The 16,283-nt window shown below is 35.9% G+C and overlaps 1 protein-coding gene across 1 annotated transcript in view; it reads right to left on the reverse strand.

Annotated features, from left to right (window-relative positions):
• The window catches only part of cacna1eb (calcium channel, voltage-dependent, R type, alpha 1E subunit b), a 119,387-nt gene that overhangs the window by 5,586 nt on the left and 97,518 nt on the right, over window positions 1–16,283 (reverse strand). The window contains exons 32-43 of the mRNA XM_073849236.1: window positions 15,322–15,441; window positions 15,017–15,082; window positions 14,353–14,444; window positions 13,980–14,154; window positions 11,093–11,220; window positions 5,990–6,086; window positions 5,804–5,909; window positions 5,577–5,684; window positions 2,151–2,251; window positions 1,885–1,931; window positions 744–849; window positions 406–496 (exon numbers count right to left, since the gene is read on the reverse strand). Of these exons, the coding sequence (XP_073705337.1) occupies window positions 406–496; window positions 744–849; window positions 1,885–1,931; window positions 2,151–2,251; window positions 5,577–5,684; window positions 5,804–5,909; window positions 5,990–6,086; window positions 11,093–11,220; window positions 13,980–14,154; window positions 14,353–14,444; window positions 15,017–15,082; window positions 15,322–15,441 (1,237 nt within the window). The remainder of the gene's footprint in view (window positions 1–405; window positions 497–743; window positions 850–1,884; window positions 1,932–2,150; window positions 2,252–5,576; window positions 5,685–5,803; window positions 5,910–5,989; window positions 6,087–11,092; window positions 11,221–13,979; window positions 14,155–14,352; window positions 14,445–15,016; window positions 15,083–15,321; window positions 15,442–16,283) is intronic.

The following is a 16,283-nucleotide window of genomic DNA, read 5'->3' on the forward strand; positions in this document are numbered from 1 at the left end:
AGGACAAAGAAATGTTTAATGACAATATTAATTATATTAATTTTTATCTTGTGGGACAGTAAAAATGCTATGTCATGTCAACAACCCATGCATTAATGGGGATTCTCATAAAAGCATACGACTACAGAACTGTTCAAGCCAAAGGGAAAGGTCTTTTACTATATATATATATATATATATATATATAGGGTTAAAAAGTTCAACTCGTGTTTTCCAATGTATTTGAAGTAATATGGTGTCACTTTCAGAACTTCCTCCTAATCCTGAGTGTTTGATGTATATGCATGCATTTTATCATCTCTTGTCTCCTGCATGGTGACTCATTGGACAAGCGTTGGCTGGTGTATTTGTGTATTCTGGAGTTGTGCTGTCTTCTCACTTTACAGGGGAAATGCAGTAACCAACCTGCAGCTTTGTAGCTCTTGTGTCTGGCTCTGAATGCATGTTCAGGTGGGCGATCTTCCCCCCACACGCCATTCAACCCTGATTCATCAACCTGCGCATCAGCATCACATTAAATACGGTCAGCACAACATCTTGTCAGTCTATAACTCATCGTTCTATAGTTTACTTTTTACTATTTGTAATGCTATATGACTCAGAATAGCTATTTCTAGATCATTATTTGTTTTCGCTATGTTAATTCTTAACCTCCTGATAACATACTAATGTGTTGTTTAACCCAGAAACCAGATGAGAAAATTCATTTTTCCCTGTCAACTTTAAGAAGACCTTTTTGGTACCTGAGAGGCATCGTAGTCTTCACTGCTGTCTGTACGTTGGGTGATGGGCTGCAATAACAGCTCCTGTGGTGATATTGGGCTTAAAGCCACAAACCCTCCACTGGTCCTACAACACAGAACCATCTTTAATACATATGCAATACTGAATGTAAAACCTTAAACACAAATAATGTAGTTTATAACATGTTTTATGCTATTGAGCACACTGAAAAAAATGCTTTTTTTACTTATAATTTTTGTCTTGTTTCCAGCCAAAACATCTAAAAATTCTTAAATCAGGAAGGATTTTCTAGACAAGGAAAAAATATTGTCTTGTTTTCAGAAAAAATAAATTAACATTAAGTGAGTTTTTGCTTGAAACAAGCAAAATAATCTGCAAGTGGGGTAAGAAACATAATCTAGTTGTCTGCTTGAAATAAGATTATTTTTCTTACTCCATTGCTTAGTTTTGACTTCTTTTTTCTGAAAACAGTACAATATTTTTTCCTTGTCTAGAAAATCCTTCTTGATTTAAGAATGTTTAGATATTTTGGCTGGAAACAAGACAAAAAAATCTAAGAAAGAAAAGCATTTTTTGCAGTGCAGTAATAATATAGCACATATGTGACCCTGGACCACAAAACCAGTCATATGGTTAAATTTTACAAAACTGAGATATATACATCATATGAAATCTCAATAAATAAGCTTTCTGTTGATGTATGTTAGGATAGGACAATATTTGGCCGAGATACAGCTATTTGAAAGTCTGAAATCTAAGGGTGCAAAAAATCAAAATACTGAGAAAAACACCTTTAAAGTTGTCCAAATTAAGTTCTTAGCAATGCATATTACTAATCATAAATTACATTTTGAAAGGTTTACAGTAGGAATTTTACAAAAAATCTTCATGGAACATGATCTTTACTTAATTTCCTAATAATTTTTGACATAAAAGAAAAAAATTTGACCCATACAATGTATTTTTGGCTATTTCTACAAATATACCCCAGCGACTTAAGACTGGTTTTGTGGTCCAGGGTCACATATTTGTATTGTGCCATATGCTAACAAAACCGAGTATGCATTGGAGTATGCATTGATACAGTTCAGTTATGTGTTATTTTAAACATGACCCTTCCTTGAAGACAACAAAACTTACAAGGCTGATCCAGCACTGTGAGCTATCAGGGGAATGGTGGCACTTCTCTGTACAAAAGAACAAATATTGTGAAATAATGAAAAAAGTCTTATACTGTAGTATACAGAAACTCTGCACACGTTTAAACATGTTTCTAGGAAAAAAATCACCCTAAGAATTATAAAAACTGATATTCTCAATATTTATAAAAAGCTAAAAAAAAAATTCTATTTTACAAAAATGTGAAGTTTGTGCAAACACCCTGAAAACCAAAAATGTCAGCCTACCTGTGCCTCAATCTGTGCTCTTAACTTCTTGGCTTTGCTCTGTTTAAAGTAGTCCATGATCATCATAGAAGCATAGATCTTTCCAACGGTCATATCCGTGTCTTAATACACAGACACAGACACACACAATCAAGTTCAACTGATCAATTTACATAAAACCATCTTTTGAACATAAGCCAGTCTAATACTCATAACAATTCAAATGAAAGGGAGCATGTCATTCCTATACACTCAACCGCCACATTATTAGGTACAACTGTTCAACTTCTTGTTTGCAGGTGGAGAAAATAAAATCATATATATATATATATATATACACATTCAACAATGAGCACGCTGTACTTATATATTTTTTAAAAACCTCTATGTAATTACATTTTTAATTAATTTCTGTAATTACCACTGTTGACCCAACCCTTACACACTAACCCACCCTTAAACCTACCCATAGCACCAAACCTGTCCCTAACCTTACCCATATCCCACCTTAATAAAAGCAAAAGTGTTTTGCAATGCAATACGACCACTTTAGTACCTTGTTCTTATTTTTTGATGCAAGTACATAATAGTTAAGGCCACCTAATATAAAGTGTGACCTAATTCTTTTGTTTGCAGTGTTCTGTGAGTTCCGTTACGAAATACACATCATTCAATCCGACCAATCAGGTTGTGAACGTATCACTGTGCCTTTAGGTTCGGAGTCAAAAATGCCAGTGTGAACATTAAAGGAGAAGTCCGGTGTGATATTGACCTAAAGTGTGTTGAATCATGATACCGAGTGTGAACTAACCTTTCATAGCTCATCTCGGCTTGTCCCCTGCACTCCGAAATATGGCACTAGTTAGCCGATGCTAACAACAGGTTGTTGATGAGGGTGAATCGGGCATCGGACTAGCCATGCAAATAAATCATTGTTTTACACCATTTACGAGGCACAAAGTAGCTCCACACTTCATTGGTAGACTTCCAAGGGCCCTGACATTTAAAATGAGACATTGAGAACTTTGAAAAAGCACTGGTAGTTTATTTACAAGAAGAAATTTACCGTTCGCCGCCATCTTGAATTTAGTCACGATAAGTCGAGTGACGAGCAGGAAGGAACTTATCAGGTTATCAACTTATCAGGTTGTAGTTTCCTTCCTGCTAGTCCGATGCCCGATTCACCCTCATCGACAACCTGTTGTGAGCATCGGCTAACTAATGCCAGATTTCGGACTGCAGGGGACAAGCCGAGATGAGATATGCAAGGTTAGTTCACACTGGGTATCATGATTCAACACACTTTAGGTCAATATCACACCGGACTTCTCCTGTAAACAGACCAGGACCAAATGTATAATTTTACTTCTTGGTCTAGACCAAATAAACCAAATGAACCGAACTACAAGTGTGAACACACTCTTATTGATAGGGATGCACGATATGAAAAATTTTAACCGATACCGATAGCCGATAATTAAGTCCTTCTTGTGGCCGATACCGATACCCAATACGTTCATATTTTTATATGATAATTTTGTGCACCCAGGAGAATACAAAATCTAAGATACACTAATGAAATTTATATATCTGGGTCTATCAATCATAGCAAACATCAGTCCTGACTCTTCAAAAATGTTTTTATTTTTTTTGTGTAAGGCACCACAATTCTATATTAAATAAAATGCTTTGACATTTTGTCAACCTTGAAAAAATGAAAAGTGCATCATGGAGTAAAGTCAGATGAGCAAATATCCGTGGTAAAGCTTACATGTAGTCCATTCTTATTGGTCATATTATGAATCTGTGCAGCAACTAAATCGTACAAGGCAGGGAATAAAACATCAGAATCGAAAAATAAAAACATCTCAACTGTTCAGAATGCCGGAAGCCCAACGCAGGTCATGTGACATGAACCAAACAATCAGCTTCATCCTTTCCCTTAATAACATTGAAAGCACTGCCAAGTTGGAGAAACAGCTTATCATAGCTGTACAGGACTAAACATTTTGAAATAAATTTGATAACAGAACTACTGCAAGCAATTGTTAATGCTGAAAAATCCATCTATCCTTTGCTGAAACTTCCGCGTCTTTATGGATTCTCGGAATCCTTGCTAAACATTTGTTGCAAATAGCAGTAGCATTGTCCTCCTCTGCCAGTGCTGCCGTGAAAAACTTCCAGACCAGCGAAGATGATGCTGACGACACAGATGATGACGTACTAAACGCAACAAAGTCCGAGAGTCACTACAGTTCACAGCTGCAGTCACTTGCACTCGGAAAGCAGATGAATCTCAGATAAACCAGACTGACTGATTTACCAGCAAGAGTACTTTATCGGATCGGGTTTCATTTATTTATCGGAGCAATAAAAATGTATTAATTTTTACCCATATCGGTCGATAATTTATCTGTCCGACAAATATCGTGCATCCCTACTTATTGAGGATTGTGCAGCTACTGATCCTAGCTTCTATAAAGAGTATTGATGACCTGGCTTATTCATTTAGGCCCCGATCACACCGATCGCGGTTTTGCAGTTGGAGGCGCCTCTTTTGAATGGTTTTCTGTTGGCAGTGAGCGTTCTGCGCGCTGCTTATGCGCCCCGGGCGCCTCGCGTTTTCGCCGCCTGCTGCGCCTCGCGTTTTTGCAAGAGCGCTCTGAGCGCCTGAAGTTGAAAAAAAATCAACTTTGAGCGAAAAAACGCCCAACGTCATTCGCGTTCTTTTCCATTGTCCAATCGAATGAATGGAGAGGCGGGTCTTCGGTTGTGGTGACGAAAGTTTACCGTTGCTTTAAAAGTCCGGAGACTGCAAGAAATGGAGGAGAAACCCTAGGTGTCTGTCGTGGGTAACCCGGAGCTGTATTTTTTAGGGTTTCTGCTAATCTGCCAGTTTACTTAACAGCAAAAAACTAAGATTTTAGAGCGCTCGTGCTATAATCCTTTGATTTGACTGACAGGACAGCTGTTTTGGTCGTTGCTTAGCAACATAAAAAAAACCGCAGCACACTGCTCTTTTATTAAAAGTCACCAAAAAAGGCAGTGCTGTGCGCCTCGCGTTCTTAGAACTAAAAGACGCGTTCGGTGTGATCGGGGCCTTAAGAAATCCTTTTTGGAGTATGCTCCAGCGTTCTCTAAAGCAGTGGTTCTCAATTCCAGTCCTGGGGACCCCTGCTCTGCACATTTAAGCTCATGGATCTCTCTCCTAATGAGCTTATGATCTCAATCAGGTGTGTTAAATAAGGCAGACATGCAAAATGTGCAGAATAGGGTTCCCCCGGACTGGAATTGAGAACCACTACTCTAAAATAATACTGCATTCCTGGAAAGGGTATGGGACAGGGGTACAGGATAGCCCCAAGAGCTATATATGCCTTTTAGGTTGTAGGTAGAGGCTAATCCTTGACTAAAGTGCTACAGCCGTACAACTCCTGGGGGCCTCACCTTTGTTGATGGGTACCAGCAGATCTAGAGTCTTTTGGGACAGGTGCGGCCAGATGATACTTATCTCCTTCTGCAATTCAGTGTCCAACTGTATCCGGTCCTCACCCCCTGATAGGAAACATATGGCCTCAAATGAGATAGACTGAACAACTGAAGAACATGCATGCGTTGCATCCTCATAAAATATACAGGGAAGTGTAAACTTTTGTCACTTATGTAGTGCTGACCTCTGGCAATTTTTATCTCCAGGGCAGTGCGGATCAGAGACATCAGTGTGGAAGTGAAGTGAACCGTCATGTCCTCATCAACTGGCATATTCATCAGCACCAGTCTCTGCCAATTGCAGCAGAGCATGGTTGGTATTAGTACTAACTGAAGAATGAAATACATTTCCGGAGATAAAACTTTGCTACCTTGTAGGCAACTTTGGCAGGACACTTCTTTCCCAATCCAAGAGGTGGAGACATGTGGGTTAGCATCTCGTACATGGCATTGTAGTGAATACGGCCACTGGAAGGAAAAAGCAGAGGTATTTAATTCTTTGTGATTTATATATGAACGATGGATTTTATATATTCTTCTCTATGATTGTATACCACACTTCTAAAGAAATCAAAAATTTCACATTCTTTCTCTGTACAGAATAGACATTGTTTCCTCTAAACTTCTGAATGTACACAAAACAAAATACAGTAAATCCAGCATAAGTTACAAAATAGTGATTTTTCATTTTTCCGGAATGAAAGGGACTGTCTTTATGAGTCATTCATTCAACAGATTTGCTCAAAAACACGAATTCATTTAGGAACAAAACACCACAACTGCGTGTTGCCAACTCTTCTTCTGGAGAGTTACTTTTCATTTCAAGTACCTTTCATTTGCCTGCTGCAACAATTGCAACTAAGTTAGGTAAAGCGATGTGTGCAGATGGGAATCGGAAAAAATATCCTATATTTTTGGGGAGAGGGACTGAATTCGCGTAGACCTCTACCTGTGCGCTCGTGTCGACAGGAGTGGGACAAAAAGTGAAAGTTGCAGGACAAAATATGTCATTGTCTTTTGCTAAAATTTCCATCTCATACAGACCTCTAGTTAGCTACTCGAATTCAAGTTTTTGCTTTGTTGTTTGAGCCACTGGGCTACGAGAAAAGCTAATTTTGCACTACTGCTGATCTCTGGCTTTATCCTCGGTACTCTTGATGCCAAAATGATCTTCAGTTCCTGCTGCTGAAAAGAAACACCCAATGCTACATATGAAGTTCAATGAGTTCATGGAAACCAATATGATAATTATGAAAGTGAAATATGACGTAATGTTTACAGAAACATTAATGTTTGTATACACAATAAAAATGAATAGTATTTTTTAAAAACCTTTTAACCAAAGCACCTCATACATCTAAAATACTGTTTCATAGCTACATCTCAATCCAAATCAATAAATCATTTTTCTAAATCCCTATCACTGCATTACAGCCTTTCAGCAAAAATCTCCATAGAACCCAAGCCAGTCTTGACAATAAACCCTATTCAGAACACTTTGCAGAGTCTTTATAAGAGGAGACAACAAATCTTTCCAGACCTGTATTCAGATCCACACTCTATCCAATTCATTATCTTTTATGTAACAGTTTATTATCTTAAATGTGTTCAATGCAATTGTTAAAGATCTTTCACAGTCCTAAACAATTAAAAACAACAAACAAACATAACAACCATGGACTGGAAACTAATGAAATCAAATATTAATTGAAAATAAATTAGTACAAATTAAATTATAGTTCAAACGACTGTAAATTTATCCTTGTTAACAGAAACCATAGGTACTCAGATGGCCTTCTATAACATGCATTAATGAATTCCTTCAATTTACACAGTTTTTTACACTGCAAAAAAATAAAAAAGGCTTATCTTGTTTCTAATATCTAAAAATTCTTCAATTAAGATGCATTTACTAGATAAACAAAATAACATAAGATATTTAATCTTGTTGTTAGCCGAATGCACTTGTTTCCCCCCGGAAACAAGTAAAATTATCTGCCAGTGGGGTAAGTAAAAAAAATCTTAAAACAAGAGTATTTTACTTACCCCACTGGCAGATAATTTTACTTATTTTAAACAAACTGCATTTAATTTAGTATTTTTTTTTTCATTTAGTAAATGCATCTTAATTTAAGATTTATTTGAGATATTTTGACCAGAAACAAGACTTTTTTAGCAGTGTAAACTAGCTATGGCAAACTTTTGGCACTGAATGATATTAACAATCTTTGGTAGTAAGTATAGAGAAACTGAAATTAATGTGAAACCATCTGAATGCTAGTAGTCTGCAACAAAGTTCAAGTCTCTGACTGTAGTGTTAGCTAGTATGCAGGTAGCTTTAAGACCTAATCAGCTAATTGTAAAACAACTTTAATTAGGGCTGCAACGACTAATCAATAATGAAAATAGTCAATCTTTTTTTGCACACAGAACTTTTTTGATGACACTTCTAGAGTACTAAAAAAAATATTTTTATAACTTTTTTATGTTTAAAAAGGTCAAGTGATTGATACATTTCCAATACTTTAAAATAAAATAAAGTATGCATGTAAACATGCATGCATGCAGAATTTTCAAACTATCTTCATTACAGAAGCAAATATTAAATCAGCTGACAGACAACATTGCAAAAAAAATGCCTTTCTTTCTTAGATTGTTTTGTCTTGTTTCTAGCCGAAACATCAAAAATTCTTAACTCAAGAAGGATTTTCTAGACAAAGTGTTTTCAGAAAAAAAAGTACAAATTAAGTCTGGTTTTGATTAGAATTTTACAATTTTCAGTTTGAAATATATTTTTGCTCACCCCATTATTTTGCTTCTTCTAAGCAAAAACGGACTTAATTTTGACTTGTTTTTTTTTTTCTGAAAACAAGAAAATTATTTTTACTTCATCATTCTTGATTTAACATTTTTTGGATATTTTTGCTGGAAACAAGACAAAAAATCTAAGTAAGAAAAGCATTTTTGCGTAGTAAAAGCTCCTAAACATATTTAAAGATTCATAATAAAGATTTAAGCATTTATGTTGCAATATATATTAGTATGGTTTGTGGTTTAAATATTCCTCATCCAGTCATATAGAGATCAGTGGCATGTTCCTGCATAATGTTCTAGTCTAAATTCATAGATTTATATTTTCAATACCCCTCCTTAAGAGAACATAAGTCTAAATTAAAGCAAATAAAATCTAGTAATTATTTTGTCTAATTAATCAAATACATTTTCAGCAGAATAATTGATTATATAGTTGCAGCCCTAAAATGAATTCATATGGCTTTTTGTTTGATACATCCTAAAACCACACAGAAAGGATGTTAGGGTAGGCACGTACAAACCCACCTTTCTTTGAACAATCGAGGCCCTGTCTTCCTTAATGCGCCTTTTCATGACATCATCCTTCCCTTGAAAGCCTGCAAACAGAAGGATGTGGCCTTCAGCTTCACTTACAAGGGACACCTGTTTGCTCACAGTCATCCACTGACTTCTAAACACTACACTAAAGTCCATCTCAATTCCAGAGAGTGCAACGATAACGGCAAGATCGGCTTCCATTAGCCTCGAAGAATTTTAGACTTTCTAAGTATCGACATTCTGATGTGCATTTATTGCCAGCGGCTCACAGTAAACCCCAAAACCAATCCATTTATTATTCTGGCAGCACACAGGAATCCAAGGCCCCGTCAGAAAATGTCAGCAATTTCACCACTACAAAACTGAAAACATCCGCCTGTGTCTGCAGCGGTGCGCAACACAGTCACACGTTCTGTGCATTTTTTGGTTCAAACTACTATTCGGTTTGATTCAAGCTCAAAAAAATATTAGGCCATCACTATAGTTTCTCAATTAGGGAAAACAAGACAACAACCATAAAAGCTGAACATCTACCAAAAATAAGGATAGTCCCACTCCTCAATGAGGTTTCATCCTTTATGACCATTTCATGCAGGCCTACCCTTACCAAAAAGAAGTATACTTCAAGTTTATTTCATTAAGTATACTTAAGTGAAGTTCAAGTATATTTCTAAGTATAAAATATCAGTGTACTAGTAGTATACTATTAAGTGTACTATTTCAATACACCTTGGAACTAAATTGGCCCACTTTCTAGTACTGTATGTAAAAATAAGTATAGTAGTAGTAAACTTTGAGTACACTAGTTTACGTCTATGTTTTCAATTTGTACTGCAAGTATGCTAAAATTGAACTTATAGGTATACTGATAGTTTACTAATTAAATATTTTATGCATTTTTAGTACACTTTGAAGTATAGTCTCAGGAAACTACTAGTTTAGTTTTATACTGCAAGTATACTCGTAAGTTTTCTTTAAGTGAACTTTACATCATACTTTAAGTATACTACTATGACCCTATTTAGGTATTAATTTGTATATGTTTTGTTATATGAATATCTGAACATACAAAACATCAAAAGAAGTCTCAGGGTTTTTAATATACACTTAAATGTGGGTAAGTTTGATAAAATAAAAAAAATAATAATAACAATTTTGAACAGAAAGACTATTCATGATAATCAAAACATAGATGGAGTTGATTAACACCCCAAAGCTTGACAGTCATTATTACCTCTTCATGGGTCAACATTTTATTCCACAACGTTACAGAGTTTTCCATATCTATGGTTTTGATGCTGTTTTATGTCTGACGATTGTGTTAGATTACATGTGGAAGCATCTGTTGTTTCGGTTTCTTCTTCACTTGTGTTTTGGAAATTCTGTATGGAAGATGTGCAATAGCGTTCCTAGCGTATAACAATGAAAACACAGATTCTCAGAGCACAAGTATAGCTCAAATATACTTTGATTTCTTTCGAAGCATAAGTCAAATATACTTAAATGTCATTTTAAGTATATTTCTGAGAAGTATATAAAAGCACATTTATGAGAAGTACATAAAAAGTAGACTGCAAGTATAGTTTCCTATTTTTTAGTTCAAAAGAAGTATACTAATAGCACCCTGAATAAACTTCTTTTGTGTAAGGGTAGTTTTGGTGACACTTCAATAATCCATAATAATAATCCACGTGTCAACTGTCAATCATTAACAGTATTAGTAGACTGAGTATTATCTGCTTACACTTTATTTTGATGCTCCCAACTCACACTGACTATAAGTAACCTTGCACATACATGTCAACTTATTCTACTAACCCTAATACTCTAATAAGACATGTATAGTAGTTACTTATAGTTAGTATAATGTATATAGTGGATTATTTTTTCTTCACATTTTTATGTGAGTTTTACATATCAACTTGAGTTGAACTACTGAACACAGTTGCATCTGTATAAATGAATAAACCAAGAAAAAACCAAAAGAAACATGATTGTGGATGTTAATGAGCAGTGGTTATAGTGGCCTCTATGCGCATGAACAGTAAGAACAGAAACAATCAATAGAAACTATATTATATATGGCGTTCCAATAGGCACAGTAGGTGATCTGTTGCGCTCACCATGCTGCTCGGTCATATTCCCCCCAGATGCGCACAAACTCGTCCAGATGGTGAGGTCCAAGAATGGATGAGTCTCGGGTCAAATACTCAAAGTTGTCCATAATCACAGCCACGAACAGATTCAGCATCTTAGGAGAAAGAAAGTGGCAAAATTATGGATTTAGACCAAGTGCACACATGAATATATTCATTAATATAATATTATTCAAATAATTATAGTTTTTTTTTTTTTTTTTGGCTATGATTTAAAGATACATGTAAATATGTATAAGGTAAGCTGTGTTGCCCCTTCAATCGAGCTAAATGTGCAATGTTTTCATTGTGTAAACATATATTTAGAAAGGGCTCACACGAGAAACCTCTTCTGCAAACACTTAATTACCACATGCATAAATGAAGGCACTTACTAATTAGTATTACACATACTATTAAGACAATTTAAGGAGCGCAATTATATTAGTAGTACATTCTGGTTTTGAAAATACAAATTCTAACCATTACTTTTTAATTCATTTCACAAAAAAGAATAAATGCTCTTAGAATATGGAAATAACCTTCTATTCACACTGAAAAAAGTGATGTTCTTCATCTGTATTTTTCCAGTGCAAATGTCTAAAGTTTCTATGAATCAATATACATTTACTTGCCAAAAAAAAAAGAGAATAAATTAACAAACAAACTGCCAAAAGGCTCAGAAAAATCTTATAATTCAAAGGGAAACAAGTTTTCTGACCTCATTGGCAAACATCTGTTCTTGTTTTAAACAAACACATTTAATTGCGTTTCATTTCTCAGAAAACAAGACATAATATCTTAATTTTGCATGTCAAGTAAATGTGTCTTGATTTAAGTTTGGTTTAGATATTTTTACTGGACAACAAGACAAAAATACTGTGCATGTTTATTATGTGATATTTCTGTAACATTTAATGCTATGACTTTACCTTCTAAAACCTATTATTTATTTTAAACAATAAATAACAATAATAATAAAAAATTGTCATTTTTAGATTGTGTATTAATCTATCTTATACTTTAAGTTCGGTATTGTTTACTACCAAATATTGCTGGCTTTTATGACAAATTGCTTTCATCTAATTTCATCTGATATACCGTGTGTCACAAAAGTGAGTACACTCCTCACATTTCAGGACCATTTTAGCATATTATTATCTTCTCAAGGGACAATACTATAGAAATGAAACGTGGATATGTTTTAGTGTAGTCAATATGCAGCTTGTATAGCAGTATAGATTTACTGTCCTCTGAAAATAACTCAACATACAGCCATTATTGTCAAAACAGAAAAGTGAGTACACCCTAAGTGATAACAGCAGTATGTTGTTTAACTATGCAAAGCACATGTCCTATTCATCATGTTTATTTTTTTGTCTGCTTGACAGGACCATACAAACTTATGTATCTTGTATTACAGCAGTTCAAATTAGATTCTTTAAGTACAGTTCTCTCATACTGACCACTGGATGTTCAACATGGCATCTCATGGCAAAGAACTCTCTGAGGATTTGAAAAATTAAAATTGTTGCTCTCCACAAAGATGGCCAAGGCTATCAGAGGTTCAGTAACACCCTGAAACCGAGTTACTCTACAGTGGTCAGGGTCATACAGAGGTTTTCCAACATGGGTTCCATTCAGAACAGGCCTTGCAAGGGTCGATCAACCAAGTTGAGCACTCGTTCTGTGCGTCAGGTGCGGAACCTGGCTTCAAAAAACAGATGCTAGGTGCTGCCAGCATTGCTTTAAATGTTGCAGAAGTAGAAGGTCAGCTTGTCAGTGCTCGGTTTGCATAGGCATCATCCCAAAAGGAGGCCTCATCTGAAGCTGGCTCACAGGAAAGCCTGCAAACGGTTTGCTGAAGACAACCTGTTCAAGAGCATGAATTACTGGAATTATGTCCTGTGGTCTGATGAGGATATAAGATAAACTTGTTTGGCTCAGATGGTGTCCAGCATGTGTGGTGATGCCCTGGTGGGGAGTACCAAGAAAACTGTGTCTTGCCTAAAGTCAAGCATGGTGGTGGTGGTGGTAGCATCATGGTCTGGGGCTGCATGAGTGCTGCTGGTTCTGGGGAGCTGCAGTTCATTGAGGGATACATGGATTCCATTATGTACTGTACATTATGAGGCAGAACATGACGCCTTCCCTCCAGAAACTAGGCAGAACAGCAGTTTTCCAGCATGATAATGACCCGAAACACACCACCAAGACGACAACTGCCTTGCTGAGGAAGCTGAAGATGAAGGTGATGGGGTAGCCAAGTATGTCTCCAGACCTGAACCCTATTAAGCACCTGTGGGGCATCCTCGAGCGTAAGGTGGAGAATCACCATGTGTCTAACGCCCAGCAGATCTGTGATGATATTATAGAGGAGTGGAAGAGGATCCCAGCAACAACCTGCAGCTCTGGTCAATTCCATGCCCAGGATGATTAAGGCACTGCCAGATAACAATGGTGCTAACACAAAATATTGACATTTTGGACAAGTTACTTAGAGTGTACTCACCAGCTATTTTGACAAGAATGGCTGTATGTTGAGTTATTTTCAGAGGACAGTAAATCTATACTGCTATACAAGCTGCACATTGACTACACTAAAATATATCCAAGTTTCATTTCTATAGTATTGCCCCTTGATAAAAAATATACTTAAATTGTTGCTGAAATGTAAGGGGTGTACTTACTTTTGTGACATACTGTATCTGTCATAGCAGACATCCCAATATAGAATTGGTTGTATTTGTTACCCTGTTTTTCCCTGAACTTTTGCTCAAGTTCCTGCACTGAACTTGAGTAAAAAGTAGTGTAGTCTACAGCATTCTCCCCTATATATTTCAGAATTCTGAACAGAATGTTGATAGATTCTTACCAAAAATGAGCTGAAAAAGATGAATGAGACAAAATAGAAATAGGCAAAGTCAGTGCCACAGCCCCCTTCATGATCTGGAGAGGTGAATGGTGGTGGTATTGAAGGGTCCAGTTCACACTCCTTTCCCTCAAGACACGAAAGCATGATCTCCTGCCACGACTCTCCTGTGGCACTCCTGCAAGACGCAAAGTAATATATCCACCAAACACTAGAGCACTCAAACACCTCTTAGGTCTTGTAAAAACATAGAAAGTTGTTAACTGTACACTTCATCAACTAGAAACAAAAGAAAGAATACTGCTCTAATTTTACTAAAAGTAATGAAAGTCAACAACAGTTAAGTCAGCTTTCTCTTAGTGTTTGGTGATCTTACCTGAAGAGCAGCATCAAGGCACCAAAGAAGGTCTTAAAATTGTTGTGTTGATTAATGTGGCTTTCATCATTCAATTTAATATTTCCAAATACCTAAAGAATAAAATATGTCAAATTATTACAATGAAGTAGACTTTTTGTCTTTTTTCCAGCTGAAATATTAAACAGTTCTTAGATCAAGAAGGATTTTCTAGACTAGTAAAAATAATTTTCTTGTTTTTAAAAAAAAGTTAGAACACGCTAAATAATCCGCCAGTGGGGAAGCAAAACAATCTTATTTCAAACAGAAAACTTTTTTTTTGAAAAATTATTTTTCTTACCCAATTGGCAGATTATTTTGCTTGTTTCAATTCATTTTTGACTTTTCTAGAAAATCCTTCTTGATTTAATAATTTTTGGATATTTTGGCTGGAAACAAGACAAAAAATCTAAGACAGAAAAGCTTTTTTTTCAGAAGCACACCAGCCCACAAATACAGATGACAAAACCTAAATCAAGCACTAATGAATAAATAAATTAGAAGAGCAACTAAACTGATCATTTGAGACTGAGCTGCCAAAATGCAAATACGCTTTGAAGTAATGAAGAATATCATCAAATTACAAAGTTTACTGGTAAAGTTTGACTCAGTTTGATAACCATTCATACTGATACAGAATACTCACTTGCATGCCAATAATGGCATAAATGAAGAAAAGCATGGCAATGAGTAGGCAAACATATGGAAGAGCCTGAAACAAGAAGAGAGTCAAGAGAATGTTGTACAACTCTTTCCTTTATTTATTATTTGTCCTTCTTTCATTAATTTTTAGGGCAGAGCAGAACTATTAATATATATTTTTCCACAACAAAAAACTTTGGTATTTTCTATTACCTTTCTGAACATGGAAATCACAATCAGATGGAATGTTTTTTCATTCAATGCATACCCTGAGGAATAGTGTTGCATTTAGTTCAAATGTAATTTTACCTTAAAGGACTGAACAAACGTCCACAGCAGAATCCGTATTGTGTAGCCTTGTCTCAGTAGTTTAATGAGTCTAGCTGCACGGAAAAGCTTCAGGAAACTCATATTGATGGTGTTCACAGACTAAAGAGAAAGAGAGGGGCAAGAAAGTGTTTATCGAGTAATTAGTCCATGTAAACATTTATCTTGTCTTAAGGGTTTTTAGATATCCTTTTACTGGAAAACATGTTAAAGGGCTCCTATTATGCTCTTTTACAAAGTCTTTCTTTTGTTTTGGTGTGCATTTGAACATGCTCTAATGCTTGGTTGTTTGAAAAATGCATTATTTTTTCACATTATTTACATTATTATAATAGCTTTCTCCCCAGGCTGGCATAAATGGCTCGATTAGTTTCAGGTTTGATGAAGGCCTGCCTTCCGAAAAACTAAATGTGTTGTGATTGGTTAGCAGTCCCACTGCGTTGCGATTGGTGAACAACTTAGACTGCGTTTCAGCACTGCCACGCCCCTTCACAAAGCAGCAAGTTCACTGTACAACTGTTAGCACAATGTTTAAAGTGATTTTTAATCACACATTGGTTCACTACACGAGGAATTTTTAGCAATGCACTTTATTGGACTGTTGGATTGTTTTGGACCGATTGAGAGAAACACCAATCTATGCCGTTCTAAAGCTTGGGAGTGCCAGGATTATTTTTAATATAACTCCGATTTCATTGCATTCGTCTGAAAAAAGGAAGTCATATACACTTAGGATGCATGGAGGGTGAGTAAATAACGCGCTGCAGTAGTGTTGGTCCTATCATCAGCCTGCGAGTGGACTTTGAGATTTGTAACTCTATAGATGTTTTTATGCCTAAACATACACACCACACACTGGCTAGAATTCAAAAAGGGAAAAAGCATAATAGGACCCCTTTAAAAAGAGGGGGGCAAAAAGCAACAAACTATATACAATTGGCCCA

This window comes from Garra rufa, chromosome 10 (assembly GCF_049309525.1).
Source record: "Garra rufa chromosome 10, GarRuf1.0, whole genome shotgun sequence".
Classification (NCBI taxonomy): domain Eukaryota; kingdom Metazoa; phylum Chordata; class Actinopteri; order Cypriniformes; family Cyprinidae; genus Garra; species Garra rufa.